Source organism: Dryobates pubescens, chromosome 6 (assembly GCF_014839835.1).
Source record: "Dryobates pubescens isolate bDryPub1 chromosome 6, bDryPub1.pri, whole genome shotgun sequence".
NCBI classification, from domain to species: domain Eukaryota; kingdom Metazoa; phylum Chordata; class Aves; order Piciformes; family Picidae; genus Dryobates; species Dryobates pubescens.
In genome coordinates this window covers 29,625,964-29,643,708 of record NC_071617.1, presented here as the reverse complement: position 1 = coordinate 29,643,708, position 17,745 = coordinate 29,625,964, and the positions used below count along the sequence as shown (strand labels likewise).

The following is a 17,745-nucleotide window of genomic DNA, read 5'->3' as shown; positions in this document are numbered from 1 at the left end:
GCAGCGCAGCGGCCACCAGCCGGAGAGAAAAAGGCGGGCGCGGCACAGACAGTACCTGCCGCTCCCGGCACCACCCCACCGTCTCACAGCGCCCGCGGGAGACAAGCTGCGCCCGAGCCGTTGGCGCGGCCTTGTTACGCCACTTCCGCTGCGCGCCCGCACCGCCTTCCTCGCCACCATCTTGAGTGAGGGCGAGAGGAGGTTTCCGCTGCAGCCGAGCGGGTGGAGAACCTGCAGGCCTTCTAGGCCAAGATGCGGAGGGGGTCGGCACTTCAGCTCGGCGGCCAGGGGTACTTAGTAGTAGTGCTCAGCGGCGGGCCGCGTGGCTTCTGTGTCAGGCCTAGCCGCAGGCTTCTGCGCTGGAAGGTTGTTCCACATTTCCTAGCTCTGCAGATCGCCACACCTTGCTCATTGCCGCAAAGTCGCACAACCTGCAACGCTGCTGCCCTGGGGTGCCCTGGGGTGCACAGCTCCCACACATGGACTTCAGCAACGCTTTCTAGAATGAGGCCGGTTTGTGTTCAGGCCTTAAAGATCATGTTCCAAGTCCCCTGCTATAGGCAGAGCCACCTTCTGCTACAATAGATTGCTCAAAACCCCATCCAACTTGTCTGAACACCAACAGGCAGAGGACATCCATAACTTCTCTGGGCAGTCTGTTACAGTGTTTCACCACCCTCACAGCAAAGAATTTCTTCCCAGTATCTAACCCAAGTCTGCCCTCTCAATTTCAAACCGTTGCCCTTTGTCGTGTCGCTGCACACCCTAACACTCAGTTTCTCTTTCCTGTAGGCTCCCTTTAAGTACTGAAAGGCCACTATACGATCCTCCCCAGAGCCTTCTCCAGGCTTGAACACCAACAACTCTCAGCTTGCCTTACTCAGAAGAGAGGTGCTCTAGTTTCTCCTCTTCGAGAACAGAGGGGCACTGTTCTCCTCTAGAGGGACCACATGTTCCCTGCATTTCCCTGTTCCCACATTCTTCTCCCATGGCATCTTTGTGATTCTACTCCTCCTTCACGCTCTTGCTATAGCGCTTGGCATCACAACCCGTGACTCACCTCAAGGGCCTTGTGTGCTCTGACCCTTAGTCTACAGTGCTTCTAAAGGTGTTCTCTTCTTTTCCAGAGCAGGAGTCACCCTGCTCTTCATCTGCCCAAACACAAGGGGCTCTTTCGATCACCTCTCCACAGCTGCCATCAACCTGCTTGCTTTCTCGACCAGGCAGGCACTCGGAACACAGCAGGGCTGACAGCGTTTGGAACTTCCAACCCCAGGCTGGGAAAGGCTGTGCGTGGACAGGCACACACGAAGCCCACAGCCTGCCCACCGGCGGGGAGCAGAGAAGGGCAGAGTGCCGGTGAACGCCGGGCTGCCAGCGCCGAGCCCAACTGCCCCAGCGCGCGCCCACCCGCGCAAGGCTCGCAGTCCTCCAGAGCAGACAAGAGCAGGCGCCCATTCCCTCCTAGAGTGGTGATCGTCACTTCCGGCTCCGGTGCCGCCATTTTGCCGTGAGACAGCATTGGTCTGGTCTGGTGAGATGTTGTCTACCGCTGGTTTTGCGGATTCTAGGCCAGAGATGGACTACAAGCTCGGCGCGCCCAAGCAGTACCGCTTCTCGCCCTACACCTTTAACGGAGGGTGAGGAGTCGCAGGCATGGGTTGCGGGGGGGAGGGGGTGGTCTGAGGCACTTCCTGAGAAATGTGGTGGTAGGGCTTGGTATTCCTTATCATATTCTTGCTTCCTCCCGGCCGTGTGGGAGGGTTTGTTTCCCCCTGCCAGTGCCTCTTTGTAGAGAAAGGGCAGTAGCACGAGGGAAGAGCTGAGGCTCGGCCTTGCTCCGGGCTCGATTTTGCGTTGGACCGAGCGCCCCGTGAGTTCTTGCAGCTTTCTGGGAGGTGTTCTTGCATGTCCGTGTCGCTTCTGGCACACTTGGTCTCCCGAAACTTTTACGGGACAAAATGAGCACCTTCCATTTCCTGCTGGGCTATTTATTTATAGTGGATCAAGAAACGGGCGTATTACCAGCTTTTAAATCTGCAACTGGCTTGAAAGCAGCCTTGTCATACCTGTTAAAGTATGTTTTCGGGATGTCTAGTGTCTTCCTCCTCCACTCTTAAGTCGCGTGTAGGGATGTGCATAGTTGGAAACACAGAAAGGAGTACAAGATGATTGATGAGATGTGAATCTGGATATAGAACTACTGTATTTCTGTTGCCTAAGAAAATATGTGTGCTGTAAGTCATGATTATATGAATACTTTCTTTAAGGACTGTGTTGGCAATTGCTGGAGAAGACTTTTCTGTCGTTGCCTCTGACACGCGACTGAGTGAAGGTTATGAAATTCACTGCCGGGACAGTCCAAAATGCTACAAACTGTAAGTCCAGATATTGTAAGAATTGAAGTGGATGAAAGATATTTTGTATTGCAGACTTATGTCACATGCCTGGAATCATCCATTGCTTTTTTAAAGCAGTGTTCTCAGAGAAAAGGATTGTAACAAACTTGATTTTGGAGTCACAGTGACTCTTGCTGTAATCAAAGATGTGATGGTGTAAGCATAGCCAAATTTCTTATTTCATGCTCTTGAAGTTAGCTGATAACAGAACATTTTTAGTATGATGCAAGGCTGCAGAATCAGAAGAACTTTTTTCTTAACTATAGTGCAACTTGATCCTGTGGTAGCTTGTTCTGCTTTGTCGGGATGCCTGATGCTGGCATGTAAGTGTGCCTGCTGCTGCCAGTTGTACTGTGTCATCTCCAGTGAACCATCTGGCACTTGAAAGAGGAGAGGTAAACTTGTTGGTAGTTCTGTTACTGAACTGTTTATGCTCATTTTATGCTTATCTTGACTCACCTAGATTGAAGCATTCCCTTGGTTTAAAAACATGCTGCTTACCTTTTTTTAACTGTAGCAGGTGCTTAGTCACTAGACTGCCATCAGCTATGTAAACCTTTTTCTGTTTGTTAACAATGACACGAGGTCATACAAACTCGTGTTCTTATTGTCTAGCTCTGTCTGATACTGTGCAAATGGAAGTTACTGTGGTACAGTCTGTGTACTGTTATAATTCTAGTGACAGGCTGAGGGAAGATTTAAATTTAAACTGTTTCCCAAATGAGTGCTTTGTGTTAGTCTGTGTGTGAATGGTTTTTCTCCTAGAAATTCTGGAAATTTACTAACATTTACATTTCAAATGTGCATTGGTGTAGTTAGTGTTTGTAGAACGTTTTGAAATTGAGCAAAGAGCTAATCTTCTACAGTGCATCTGCAGCTGTTGTGCTGGCGTAGAGAAGCACCCACAGCATAAATGTTACATAACCATCAAAAGATCTTAATGCAGACCTCTGGCATGATAGAGTAAAACTGGGCCGAGTGATAGGATGTAACAGGCTTCCCATCACAAAACAGATCCTCCAGCAAGACTGGATGGCAATGTCCAGAGTTAGGAGTGCATGAAGAAATTAGGATTTTATTTTTTTTGTCAGTCTTGCTGTGGAAGTCAGTGAATTGAAGAAAAACATCCTGCACTTGGAGTCCTCAGCAAGATGCACATTGTGGTTACCTTTTATACACAAAGTATCTGTTACTACATTTTAGACAACTGCTACTGACAGCTACTGATGGAGAAACTGAAAATACTCTTGCTGGCGTCGTAATAACCTGCTGTGTAAGAAAGTGGTATAGTTCATACTAATTCTAATTTTACCTTTTACAGAACAGAAAAAACAGTCATTGGATGCACTGGTTTCCATGGTGACTGCCTTACCCTTACTAAAATTATTGAAGCAAGATTAAAGGTAGCTATCTCGCTGTGTTCAGAAACTTAGAGGAGACTGGTACATGTTTCAAATACAGTTTTTGCTGGTTTTCTTGAAATGTTTATATTGTACCTGTATTGCTAGTGAAAGATGAGGCAATTGACTAGGAAACTGATGCTATGTTCTTACAAAGTATAACATACATTTAAAGAATGGAAATGTTGGAGAGGGTAGTGTTAATGAAAACCTGTATTCTTTGCAAAATTTCAGAGAAATGTTAGGTTTTGGGTTGTAAGAAGGCTTTACTTTTAGGCAGTGCGTTTTCAGTTATACTAGCTAATAATCTTGCTTAGCATCAAATTTTTCTCTAGTGAGGTGGCAGAAAATATGATTCTGATTTTAGTGTAAGATACAGTGACTTTCTTCTTGGATGTGCTGTTCCACTTGCAGATGTACAAGCATTCCAATAACAAGACCATGACTACTGGGGCTATTGCAGCAATGCTCTCTACAATTCTGTATTCTCGACGTTTCTTTCCTTACTATGTTTACAACATAATTGGTGGACTTGATGAAGAAGGTAAGACTGCAGGGGGGAAAGAGTAGCTAAATGTTTGTGGGCAAATAGCTGTCCGTTTACATCTCAAGTGTACTGATGGAACCATACATTTGTGTTCCTGTTCGTTATACCTACCTTTAGACATTTCAGTGCCTGCACAAGTCACATGCATAGTATGCATCTCAGTTGTTTCCTAGTTACCACTAACAACTTGATCTTCCAATACTAAAGGTCTGAAAGTCTAAAAATGAAATTATAATTACTTGATTACAAGTGAAATCTGTCATATCACCTACCTCTCATTACTTTAGTCTAGACTGGAACACTATGTAAGAGCTTTGCAGCGTTTCTTAATTGTGTCTTTAAAGGAGATCTCAGAATCACAGCATGATAGGGATTGGAAGGGACCCCTGGACATCATCTAGTCCAAATATCCTGCCAGATCAGGTTCACCTAGACCAGGTTGCACAGATTGGCATCCAGGTGGGTTTTGAATGACTCCAGAGATAGTGACTCCACCACCTTTCTGGGCAGCCTATTGTAGTGCTTCACTACCCTCCTCATGTTTAGACGGAGCTTACTGCATTCAAGTTTGTACCTGTTACCTCTTGTCCTGTCACTGGGCACCACTGAAAAAGACTGGTCTTATCCTCCTGACACCCACACTTCAAGTGTTTATAAACATTGGTAAGATTCCCCCTCGGTCTTCTCTCAAGACTAAAAAGCCCTGAGTCCCTCAGCCTTTCTTCATAAGAGACAGGTCCCCTGATATCTCTGTAGTGCTCTGCTGTACCCTTTTGAGCAGTTCCCTGTTGCTTTTGAATTGGGGAGCCCAGAACTGGACATACTACTCCAGATGAGGCCTCACCAGGGCAGAGTAGAGGGAGTCTCCTCCCTTGATCTGATTGCCACACTCTTCTTGATGCACCACAGGATGCCATTTGGCTTCTTGGCCACAAGAGCGCTATGTTGGCTCTTTGCTGTCTTATTTTCCACTGGGATTCCCAAGTCTTTTGCCAGAGCTGCTTTCCAGCAGGTCACCCTCTAACCTGATAATTGTATATGATGTTATGTACTGCTAACATGTAAATGTTAGGAGTAAAATTATACATTTTTTACTTGGGCCTCTGAGTGTGGTAGAGGTTATTAAATATGAAGATTTACTCCAGAGACAGGTTTCTACAATGATGTTTTAAAATGTTAACTAACCTCTAATGATAGTCATGACTTCTGCATGGAAACTGCAGTTTAACATTCAGCCCTTTCAGTACTCTGTGGGCTCTTGACTGATGATTTGCTTGAACTGCTGAAGTACCGTGTTCTCTGTCTTTGAGCAAGAGCTCAGAGCTGGTCTTTTATTCCCCAGAGTTTGTTGTTATACTGCTTTCCCAATTTTGTTAAGACACATCTATGATATGTGGAGTCTGGAAAGGGATTAGTCTGCCCTGGGTAGTGCTAAATCTCAGAATATGAAGGTGCTATAGCAGTGGATAAGAATCAGAGTTTCGTTTTGCATGCATAGGCTTAACTTGGGTGTCCAAGGTTGAATTGCTGTGATTTAGAATTACTTTCTGTGTCTCTGCTAGCTTTTATCAGAGCTGTTCAGCTACCTGTGCTATGCTGCTAAGTGCAGTGGCCAGTTTATTAAATTGGGTGCAGCATGTCTGAACAGAAGGGCTGGGCTTGTACAGGTGCTATGTTTTGACTAGCATATCCTCATCAAACCCTCATGATTCAAAGCTATGGTGTGTCTGCAAGTCTGATGTTGGCACAGGCTAATAAGCTTTATACAGCCTGGCCTGACTCCAGAAGGGAGCGTGTGAGAGACCAGAGCAAGGCAATGCAAAGGCATCCAAGCGTGCTCTCTGGAGCTAATTGAAGAACAATGGCTGAACTGCCTCTCTGCTGCAATAGCTTTAGAACCAGCAGAGCTCTTGGTGTAGCACTGTGCTCTAGCATGTTCTCCTGCTTTGATTATTCTGCATCAGCACTTTTCCTGTGATAATGTAGAAAATGTCTGTTAGAGCACAGTTACAGCTTAAATATTGAAAATAACCTTGCGTGCAGTACAAGGCCACATCCATAGTGAGCCTGCTGTACAAAGCATTGTCTGAACAGTGGCACTTGCTAAAAGTTTGCTGGGATCTGTGGTACTCTAGAGGCTGCTTATGGGGAGAGAGAGTTTGTAATGTAAATGCTAACCAATATTGAAAATCTTTCTGGATTATGATAGGATGCTTTTGGGGTTCTTTTTCAGGGAAGGGAGCAGTATATAGCTTCGATCCAGTGGGTTCATACCAGAGAGATTCTTTCAAAGCAGGTGGATCAGCAAGTGCCATACTGCAGCCCTTGCTGGATAACCAGGTAAAATAGTTCTTTTTCTCTTTCCTTCTTTTTATTTTTTTCTTCTTCTTTTGTTGTCTCAGTAAACATTAGCAACATGCAAAATAAATACAGCATTACTTCTGGAGAATGCTGCTTTTGGGAGGAGTTTTACATGTGTTACATGTAGGACTGTTAATCCATGCATTTTTAAACTGTGTGGCTTTACCTTCTCAGGAGAAAGCAAAGCATTGCTTTAGAATCTGTTCAGGTTTTAGTATGCTGCAAACACACTAAACATGCCTGTTTAAAATACAGGTACGTATTTCAGTTGGGAATTATGTTTCCCATAGAAGCTGTTAGAGGTTTTTCTGCTGTTTGGTTTTTTTTCCTTAGCTGATAACATAAACGTGCCTGTTATGTAGCATGAAATAATGCTAAATTAAGGTGACAGAATTGGTGCATTTTGTCACATAATGTACACTGATACAAAACTTGAGACTTTGAAACAATTTGGACACCATTTTCTAAGAATGTTCTTGCATAGAACTGCTGGAAACTTAATCTGTCTAAAAATACTTGAGTATTTCCATATTTAAAGGAAAGTGTTAACTGTTGAATGAGAGAAATACCAAAGCATATTTTACTCATTTTCTGAGATTGGTGTTGGTATTAAGTCAGGTATGCCTGATGTCAACAGAGCTTGTGTGCTTAAAAAATCCATTAGTTCTCTTAGTTCTTACCAGCTTAGTATAGTCTTTTTTTTTTTAATCTATACAGCTCCCAAGTTCCCAGCTTTGAGTTAATTTTGAAGTAAATAGGAAACAAGTAAAAGGCCTCTACAGAAACAATTTTTCATAAGTAGCTTTTCATTTCTTAAGAGCTTGAGGCATAGTAAGTGACTCTTACCTTCCTTTTCCCATTATAATACTTGAGTAGATACTTACCAGTTAAAATGCACTGTTGAATAGGACCTGTTACTTGTAGACTGTCACTTTGGAATTCCAGCTACACTGAGGAACATTTGCTTTTTAAAAAATGTTCCTGACTTCAAATGTGTGCAGTTCTCATACTGCTAACCCAGTGAGGAATTCCTGCATAGCTGTATCACTTCAGAGCTGAATGTTCATTGTGATCTTTTATATGCTGAATGAGCAGGAGAAGCTATGCTGATTCTGTACTGGATCTGCTTCTGATTACTCTTCTAAGAACAGCAAGTTTTGATCCATGCAGCTGTAAACTGTGTAGGAATACTTTTGGCAGCTTTGGGTTTCTAAGACAGACCAGCCACTTCTTTCAAGTTGTCTAAATCTGCTCATTCTAGTGCAGAGACTGAAACAGCTTTCATGCTAGATAGATCATACTGTCTTTAAAATACCTTTTCATCTTTCCTTAGATTGGCTTCAAGAACATGCAAAATGTGGAACACGTACCTCTGACCTTGGAAAAGGCTTTGCAGCTGGTTAAAGATGTCTTTATTTCTGCTGCTGAGAGAGATGTGTACACTGGGGACGCACTTAAGATTTGCATTGTCACAAAAGACGGAATTAAAGAGGAAACTTTCCCGTTGCGAAAAGACTAATTCAGTTCACTTGCAAATCTGTAATCTGTAATGTACAATTTACCTGTATTATGAAGATGTTTGTCTTATTAAATTTTTTTCAAGAATTCCAACTACTGTAATACTGAATGCTTTCTGTCTTTGTTAGAAGTGATAGTGGGTGTTTTAGAAACCAGAGCTGTTCATGGTAAGGAAGTAAGTAAGAGTTAAAAAGTCAGTTGTGTTCATCTCATCTTAACCTATTGATCAATCTCATTCCAATGTCAGTTTAATCCCCTTCTTGAAATCCCTTCATCATACAGTCCGGAGGAGTTCAAATGTGTTAAAACTCAGGCTCACAGACTTTTGTAATAGTGCTTTCTGTTCAGCCTTGGGTTAATGAGAAAAGAATTTGTGTTGTTTGTACTTTATAGCTTGCTTTTTATACCTTCTCCTTGGTCTATCTGACATGCTGTCCTGACACTTGACTTCTGTACTTACTTACAGAGGTTATAAATGAGTCATCTGAAATCAGTTTCTCTGTAAAAGGGACAAAATGTTAAATTTAATCTGTCAAAGATTAGTCCTGGACTCTACATCTGGACTCACCTCCGTGAGTTCCTGTTTCTGGGTTAATGCTCAAAATCTGAAGCTTTGTCCTTTTCTGGCTACTGATGGAAAGTAACTTAGAATGGAGAGTCTTTGAGTGCCTTTTCATTTCTGGGTTGGTTTTGGTTCGGTTTGTTTTTCAGTCCTACTACTACTGCATTTGATTCTTGGGAAATTGTATCAAAAGTAGAGTGCCTGGTGTGCTGTATGAAACTGGGAAACTGGCTTGAGTAGTAGGACCTTGAGAAAGCAGAGATGCATCCTCAAGGACAAAATAGTCCTCTCTTTTTGTGGAGATTTTTTCACAGCTTGTAGCTATTTAGAACAGGAGGTATAAAATATCTAGCTGCTTGAGATGGTATACTTGTTTTCTCAAAGAACAATTTTACTGATGTGTTTGACTACCCTGTCTCCTGTTGGGAGGTGGCTCCCCGCCTTCTCTGCACCATTTTGGGTGCTGTGCATTTTTCCTGGCTCTGGCTGGTTCTTCACCAGCAGTGGTGGTCTTTGGCTTTCTAGACAGTTTAAAAAGTGGGTAGCATTTTGAAGCTCAGTAATTGAAACAGCTAGTGCATTTCACAGAATCACCAAGGTTGGAAGAGACCTCAAAGATCATCAAGTCCAACCTGTCACCACAGACCTCATGACTAGACCATGGCACCAAATGCCACGTCCAGTCCCCTCTTGAACACCTCCAGGGATGGTGACTCCACCACCTCCCTGGAAACAGTCTAGCTGCAATCCAGTGAGTGGGAACTTGGAGCAGCTGTTTTGCAAAGTGTTCATGAAAACACTTGGTCGCTGGGTGCCACTGTTGGGCAGAGGAAGGAGGTAACTCCTCATCTCCCAGTAGTTGGGCAGTATGAAAGGTACAGAGCATCTCACTGAATAATACACAAGACTATTAAGCACGTTCAGTGTTCAATGTAATGCTTAACATTTGCAAATAAATAGACAAGATCAGTTGTATAAATGACTGTAGCTATATGCTGGTTTATACTGAACAAACTGCACACAGTGCAGTAACTAAAAACAGTAAGCTGTGTCTAAGGTACAAAGCAGCAATACCAAATTAAATACATGCTCAATTACTTCTATAAAATTCAATTAAAGCACTTTAGGCTCAGCTATCTTTGATACCAGACTTGTGTTGAATTGCTTGAGTGTTTCACAATAGATTGTTACAACTTTATGCAAAGTTGGGTGAAGTCTAGTGAAACTAAAGAGTATTTCAGTTGCAAAGAAAAGGAGCGTGCCACAAGCTGACATGCCTGCCTTTGGGACAATTCTGTCTGTGGTATTCAAGATCTTAACCATGAATAGAAGGGCAACAAACAAAAGGATCTAACTAATTTGTACCTGAATTAATATAATGTTCTTACAGGATACCAAATATGTAGGGAAGCTGCAGTGATTCAATTTACTAAAATGTTTATAAACTTGGATTCTTTGATATTTAAAGGTAAACTGTACATCCACAATAAATGCATATCAAATAGGTTTGAGGAATTGCTTGATTTAGTTTGAGGCATCCGGGCTTGTTTCTTTAAGCTATTTTAGGAGAAATACAAAGCGATTTGAGTGTTTGGATCTTGTGTAATCTCAGAGTAGATACGGCAGCAGATATGAGGGACCCATGTTTTCCTGCCAGGGTGCATCAGTGCTATCCTGTCCTGTTGGAGCACTTGTGCAGACAAGATAGCTATTTTGTATCCTTTGCAGTTTGCTGTTTCCATGCGGAGTACGCTGGGCTGAAGAACCAGCTTTTTCACAAGCCCATTGGACTAAAAATACCAAATTCCTTTTACAGAAGGCAGCTCTACATTCACCCCCTCTGTGAATGTGTTTGGACCCGGTGGTATGGGAAGGTTTATTTCCCCATTTGTTTTTAACTTCCTGGTTACACCCTGCCTTGATATCCTCACCACTCACGCTCAGAGTTAGGAGTTGAGGAGTGACACAAGATAGGTGAATACAAACCGGTTTATGAGCCACTCAGCTGCAAGTTAGTTGTTTGCTCATTGGAATTAAAACACACTTGAAAATTCCAGATGTCAGATGTGTCTTACAGATAAAAGGCACTGAGAGGCTGGGTTATTTTAATCCACCGAGTTACTTAGCTTTGTTTGCAAAACATCTAGGGCTGAAAGGTAGGAATGCTCTGACTGTCTGCAACCCTCCTTAGTTCTGTGCCTGTACTTCCTATATACAGATATGTTAGTAGTCATCTCACACCATATCTACATTGTAAATTAACAGTTTGTGAAGCACCTTGTGAGCACTATCTGGTTACAGACCTGTCTAGACAGGTAGGCTGTAGAGGTACCACTAGGCAAAACAAATGCAACAATATCACTTAGGGTTGCTAGAAGCAAAAGTCTGGGTTTGGCAGATCTACTTGGCCAGGGATTAGGTGTCATTAATAGAATGTTATGGAAGAGAGAGAAAACGATCTTGCAGTGCCTTTTCTTAGCATTAAACACGTTACGTGTCTTTCTAAAGAAAGCTGAATTGCTGGGTCTGACTAATCTTGGAGTTGTTCAAGAACTCTCAAGTGAGGGATATATAACGAGTAGTACACAGTAGCAGTGACAGCTCGACGTCATCTACAGCAATGCTAAGGCCCACCGTAAGATGGCAATAGTTAGCTGCTAGTACAGGCTTCGACACAATTACACGCGCTGAGAGTGAAAATAGTCATACATCCTTTACCAGTTTCCCACTATAACGTGCTTTGTGGTACTGGTTTTTGAGTAGCTGGGAGGCTTTATTTTGACATCGGCCAAATGGCAGTATATCGCTGCTTATTTAAAGGTCAGTATTAGCCCTAAAAATGAGGTTTGTAATGAAGAAGGCCTTGCTTTATTTTTGGACATGTTTTCAGCAATACTGTTTATGCGTCAAACCCATTTTGTGCATGGGGAGGGAGCTTGTTTACTATGGAAAACGAAAGTGCTTGGCAGGAGATAAATATTGCAAATACACTATAAATGTTTAGTGTATCAGTCAAGGATAAATTTAACTCACACTAAGGTGTTCTTAAGGCTGAATCAAAATGTTGTTTTGTAAGCCACATACTGAGCTTTCTCACTCTAGAATGATGATTTTCATTTACAGTGAGATATCCGTGTGACACTACCTGTGCCTCAGTGTGATGGGAGTCAAGAGCAGGCTGCTGCTATTTTATTTGCTATTTGCTAGGTAAAACTATTTAAATGGAAATCATAAACCATTATTTGCAATACACAGTTTGAAGTTGTCCTACCTCAACTCGCTCCTTTATTTACTTATGAGGACATTTCCCACACTCAAAACACTTGTTTTTTGATACCCTAAAATCACCCATCCTGGAAAATAAGAGAAAGCTGCCTTGGCAAGTGACCTCAACGTAGTGATTCTGGATTTTACCAACCCAAGCTTGGGGAGAAGTGACAGGAGCAAGTGGGGAATAATTAAAGAAGCATTTGTGTGAATCTGAAATATGTTAGTCCTGTCTCTCTCCAGTCTTGTAGAAGATAATTTCAGGAGCATAAAGTCATTGCTGCCTTGTGCAGGGTTCCTGATCCAGAGTTGGGAACCAACATTTGACTAGAAGGGATTTTTAAATTCCAGCATTCAAATTCTTTCAGCTGCTGCTTTTGTTTTGTGTCAATGTCTTTCACTGTTAGGCCATTTGGGGCAGTTGTAAAACAGACAATATGGCACATGGTCCTGAAGTTAACCAAGATTCCTCTCCTGGTCTGCCTTCTCAAACCAAATTCCTTTTGAAAAGGGTTTTTGTCTGTGTGGGTGCATCAGGGTAAGACTGGGCTTATATTCTTTCTAATATGTAGTTAAATTGTATGGAACATTTTATGTGCACTTCTTTTCTAAGCAATTTTAGCAAAGTACTCATAATTACACAAACATGGTTTAGCAGGAAAACAAACAAACAAATACTTAGTATCTTCCTGTTATGCTGTTCTTGGCCCTTTTCCTAACAGTTGCTGGCAAAGTTCAAACTTCACTGTTCATTTCAGAGGCTCAAGTGAGGGTAGGGATGGACTTTGCTGTGGCCTGCAGTAACTAATATTATTTGGCACAGGACACACAATAAAGGGATACTTAGAAGGGACTAGTCACAATACCGAAAATTCAAACAGTCTTTTGCATGTTACATCAAAGAATCATGAAAGGAGTTATAAATCAGGATTCCCATTTTTACCAAGGAACAAGATGTAGAAGATTGCAAGTTGTACTGTACTGTTACAGATACTTCACAGTTGCACAGTGAAGTGCTTTTGTCTTACCTAAGAGCTGACTTCTCTGAGATTTAGATATTTTTGTTGCTTAGCTTTCTCCAGCCACTCAAGTATAGTGATCTCCTTGGTGGTTCTACAAGAAGCCACTGATGTGCTGATTCACCTGGGGGCTCACCCAGATGCTCATATGATGTGCAGTGTCTAGCTCACTGAGATGGCTTAGTTGAACAGGGTTCCAGCTCCTCTGGACAATGCCTGTTTAATTAGTCTTTGTGAAAACTGGCTGTAATCAGCTTGGCAGTCAGACCTGGTGGGTGATCAAGTTGCCTATTGGTCTTTCAATGCTGTGCTGTCATACTGCAGACCCTGGGTAGTTCAGGTAACTGTCTCCTTTGCAACTTGCCTGGGCTGCTGATGGAGCCCTACTCAGCTGGGTGTACCTGGGAGGTGAGAGATACTGTGGAGTGCCTTGGGACTCTGTCCCCTACCAGGAGCACATCCTTGAACGGTCCAGTAGAAAACATACTTGTAGCTTGCCTGTGCAGCCTTTGTAAAGAGCATTGTGCACTGAAATATCAGAAAGGTAAGAGTCCTGATGAGGAAGGGAGATGGTAAGAAGGAAAAAAGAGGAGGAGGGGACTTTTTCTCAGGTTTTATGTAAGCAATCATTTTGGAGAAAGCTGCATTCTAGTGTCTTATGCTTGATCTGAACTTTTCTTAACATGTATGGATGGTTAACACAATCTCCATTAAGTCCCATGGCAAACAAACATTTTGGTGCGCCTGGTATTTGTTTGCTAGTTGCAGACAAGTTGATCTCATTAGAACTGCATTTACAACTTTTGCCAAGCACTTTGAAACTGGTTGACATGTGCAACAGCTGCCTGAGCTGGAATGCCGTTCCATTCCCTGCCTTCATCTTATTTGTGCAGGGGGTGGCTTGATTAATGACAATTAGAGAAGATTTTAAAGAATGAAAGATAATTTGTCTTCGAAGAGCCATGCAGTGTCTTTTCATTCTCTGATTTAAAATAAGCCACAAAGCTTATTACAGGTTTTCACAAAAGGCAAGGGAAGTACTCACCCTAAGCTAACCCACGAAAGGTGATGTAAAAACATTTTAAAAGGTGATTCAAAGCATGTTCAGTTTGTACAGAGTGGGGCAGAGTGCATTAAATTGCTCTTTAAAATGTGCTAAGTGATTCTGAACAGAATTCACACAAGCTCATGAGAAAACCAGTGTGGTATGTCACTCAGCTTGGGCTGTACATTTGTTAGACCAATGGATAATGGAGTTCATCTCCTTAACTCACAGGAGACATCACTTGGGGGGCCAATATCTCCTGGAAGCTGTTCCACTTCAGCCAGAACATGCACTTGGTCATGGCTGAAGCATTTCTGCAGAAATATGAGGACTCAGTTTCTCCCCTTCTCTCTCCAGGCCTTCAGTGCAGAACTGTTGAGCTTCTAGCCTTGAGTAGACAGTTTCATCATTCAGTGCAGGCTCTTACATCTAAACCATCAAATGTATTTTGGTGGGCCCTGCAGCCTTTAAAGTCAGGGGCTATAGTGCCCTTCATCTCTGTTAATATGCTTCTCTATCAAAGGACACTCTCCATCAAATTTAGTGAAATACCAAACAGGCAAGATGCTCTTCTCTGAGCAGTGGCCAAAGCAGCATCTATATGCAGGTATTCACATGCCTAATTTAACCCATAAGATTCCTGCACAAACATTTATGAGAGTTTAATTTAAACCCCATATTTAGTTTAGGGCCTTTGTTAGCAGAAAAGCCACACTCATTTTCACTCCCTGTGCATTCCTGGAGCTCTGAGCTCCAATTCGTGCTCCCAGATAAATTTAACTATGGTGCTAGAAATCATAATTGCAGTTAAAATGTAAAAAGGACAGTGAATCAGACTCCTGCAGTAAGTGCAGTCGTTTTACCTAGTTGGCTGAGATTTTAAACAATGCAAAAATAGACTTCTCATAAGAGACTGCACTTGTAGTAATTTAATATTTTGACCTGCACAGGTAAAGTCTTTTTTCATATACTGTTTCCATTCAAAGTCAAAATGCATTATGGATTCAATTTTTATTAAAGACTACACAACTTTATCCTTTTCTTGCACCATTTCCTCCTCATGCTCTAGCTAACAAAAAGAAGGTTGAGGTCGAGTTATCCAATAGAGACTAGTGGATGGTCCTTAAGTATCCAGTTCGGCATCCCAGAAGTAGTCTTGGCTCTGAACTGAAGACTTTTAAAGCCATTTGTTGATTTTAATTGAATTGCTCCAATTAGTATCATTAGAGAGAAAGTGAATTCAGAGATTGTCTGATACATTCGAGTTCCATCTTCGAAGCCATTGAAGGAGTTCACAAGAGAGGCAATTTCTTGCTCACTTATACATCCACATCCCAACCCATGTGCAGGCTCTTGGTCAGCCAGTGTGGCTCTAGCTACAGTGTTGGACTACAGGTCTGCTGCCTTGTAAGCGCTGATTGCAAGTTTTAATGAGACAACCCAATTAGGTGGCTTGACAGACCATCACAACAGTGACGCAACGGCGCTCAAACCCCAGTACAGAAGCAGCAGAATTTCAAAGAACTACTTTAAAAGAAAAGGCACAGGATATCTCACATGCCTTAAAAACAACAACATCATCCACAGGCTGTGCAGAGCAAGGGGAAGTGCTATGAGAGTACAGGGAGCAACAGGTCAAAGGAATTAGTCTGAATACTGATTTTCCTTTCTAACGTTCAGCATGGGTGCAGCTTGGGTTTCAGGTGCCATCTATGGAATATAACTGCTTTATGTAGCTCCCACCACGTTGGTCTAACAGTGTCAACAGAGACTTAAAACATGGCCTTTGCAAAAATATGCAGGTACAATATCACTTCTTTCAGGCAGCATGTTGCATTGTCCTACAGATACCGTCTGATGTACAAGGCTGTATTCAATAAGTAATTTCCTGGAAGCCAGAGGAAGTTTTTATCACTCAGTTCCTGACTTCAGTTCCTGACTTCAGAGGGCCAACAGATCCACATTTTGGAATTTTATCCACTCTTCATCTTCCAGTTGTAAATCATTCATACATCACCTGCCTGGTTTGAACTAGGACTTTGACCACTCCCCCAGTTTGCTACAGGTGAATGCTTAGTCCCAAATCCCTTTTTTTTTAGCACCTCAAATGTCACCAAGCCACTGGCCAGTTAATAGAGTATTTGGGTGATATTCCCAGGACAAAATTGTCTTTGCAGAGTGCACATTGAATGATTCTCATCAGTTACAGTCCTTCCCTGCTGACTGAAAGAAATGCCAAATAGAAGGTCCAGCAGGCTTGGCAAGACCCCACTTGTCAAACCAGGGAGCATTTTATGAAGCTCTTTCCAAATGAGTCCCGTTTCCTCATTTTTACTTATGTGTCAAGAAAGATCCAAAACTGGCTGGCTACTGACACTGTTGTGGTATTGTCAATGTTATTTTCCCTACATTAAAACCCTACCCGACTTGAACTGCATTATATGTGCATCAGAGAAGGGTGTCTCAAAACCTGAGCCAGTGCTGAGGGGAGCATTTCTTTGTCTTACTCGTGGGAGTGAAGGAGACCCCTATGGTGCTGCCGGAGTACACTGAGAGAGATACAGGCAGCAGGGGCTCACACGGCTGTGTGGAACATCTGCTGCCCTACAGATGCTGTCAAGGTCTCTCTTCCCAGCCTACTGCTAGTCATTATGCAGAGAAGTATTACGAAGAGGCACCTCATTTGCCATCAGCTTGGACTGAGCTTTGTCCCAGTGAGCAGCTGGTGGGAAGCATCCACTGAGGACTGAGAAGCACTGTACTGTGGTGTCAGTTTCAGACCCACTAACTGTAACACAGCTGGAGCTGCAACACAGGCCACTACAGGCTGCAAACTCCTGGCTTTTCATGTTAGTATAAATCACTTGACACCATGGGAAGCATTTGCTGCCAGCTCTGACAGCCTCTCAGGAAGATCCAGCAGGGAGGAGCCTCCCTCTCTGAAGATATTCAAGACTAGCCTGGATGAGTTCCTGTGTGACCTGGTATAGGTGATCCTGCTCTGGCAGGGCGGTTGGACTAGATGATCTCTCAAGGTCCCTTCCAGCCCCTGACATTCTGTGATTCTGTGACACAGCATGTCACGGGGAGTTTTGCCTTAACAAGTCCAAAACAAGTTACTCAACTCTTGAAAGGTGAGAACAGATTAACTCTGTAGTACTACAAAAGTGTCTGTATTTGTTTCTAGGGGTAAAATATCCCATCACACAACCAGTATTTACACATAGCTAGCTAATTTTCAATAAACTGGTGCCCCCAACTACTGTGGTATTAAATGACAACCTAGTGTCTAGTAGCACCAGTAAAATCCAAGGACATCCCACTCCTAGCCAGTGTGCATTCATAGCTCTGGAGGCTCTGACACACTCAACAATATGCTTTAGGAGAGGGAAGGTAACACAGGAGAATGTGGTAGAAAGCAGTAAAGCTGGTCTGCAGCCAGCAAGTTCACTGGAGGTGCAAGGCATGTAATGGGTTGGCAGGATGGAAGACACACCCTGGAGCTGCCCATTATAAGCCTTTATCCTGGGCTTCAGAGAAACAGATACACCTTGAGTTGCATCCACTCCATGCATGCATTGCAGACATCAATGAAAGGCTGCAGTCACAGGGATGTGGTGGGCAGTG

The 17,745-nt window shown here is 42.9% G+C and overlaps 1 protein-coding gene across 1 annotated transcript; it reads left to right on the top strand.

Annotated features, from left to right (window-relative positions):
* Positions 1–1,489: 1,489 nt before the first annotated feature.
* Positions 1,490–9,725, top strand: PSMB1 (proteasome 20S subunit beta 1). The gene is made up of 6 exons (XM_009906316.2): positions 1,490–1,640; positions 2,271–2,378; positions 3,721–3,802; positions 4,214–4,343; positions 6,580–6,686; positions 8,041–9,725. Exons 1-6 carry the CDS (start codon positions 1,540–1,542, stop codon positions 8,224–8,226), a joined length of 714 nt encoding a protein of 237 aa, XP_009904618.1. The 5' UTR covers positions 1,490–1,539; the 3' UTR covers positions 8,227–9,725.
* The last annotated feature ends 8,020 nt before the right edge of the window (positions 9,726–17,745 follow it).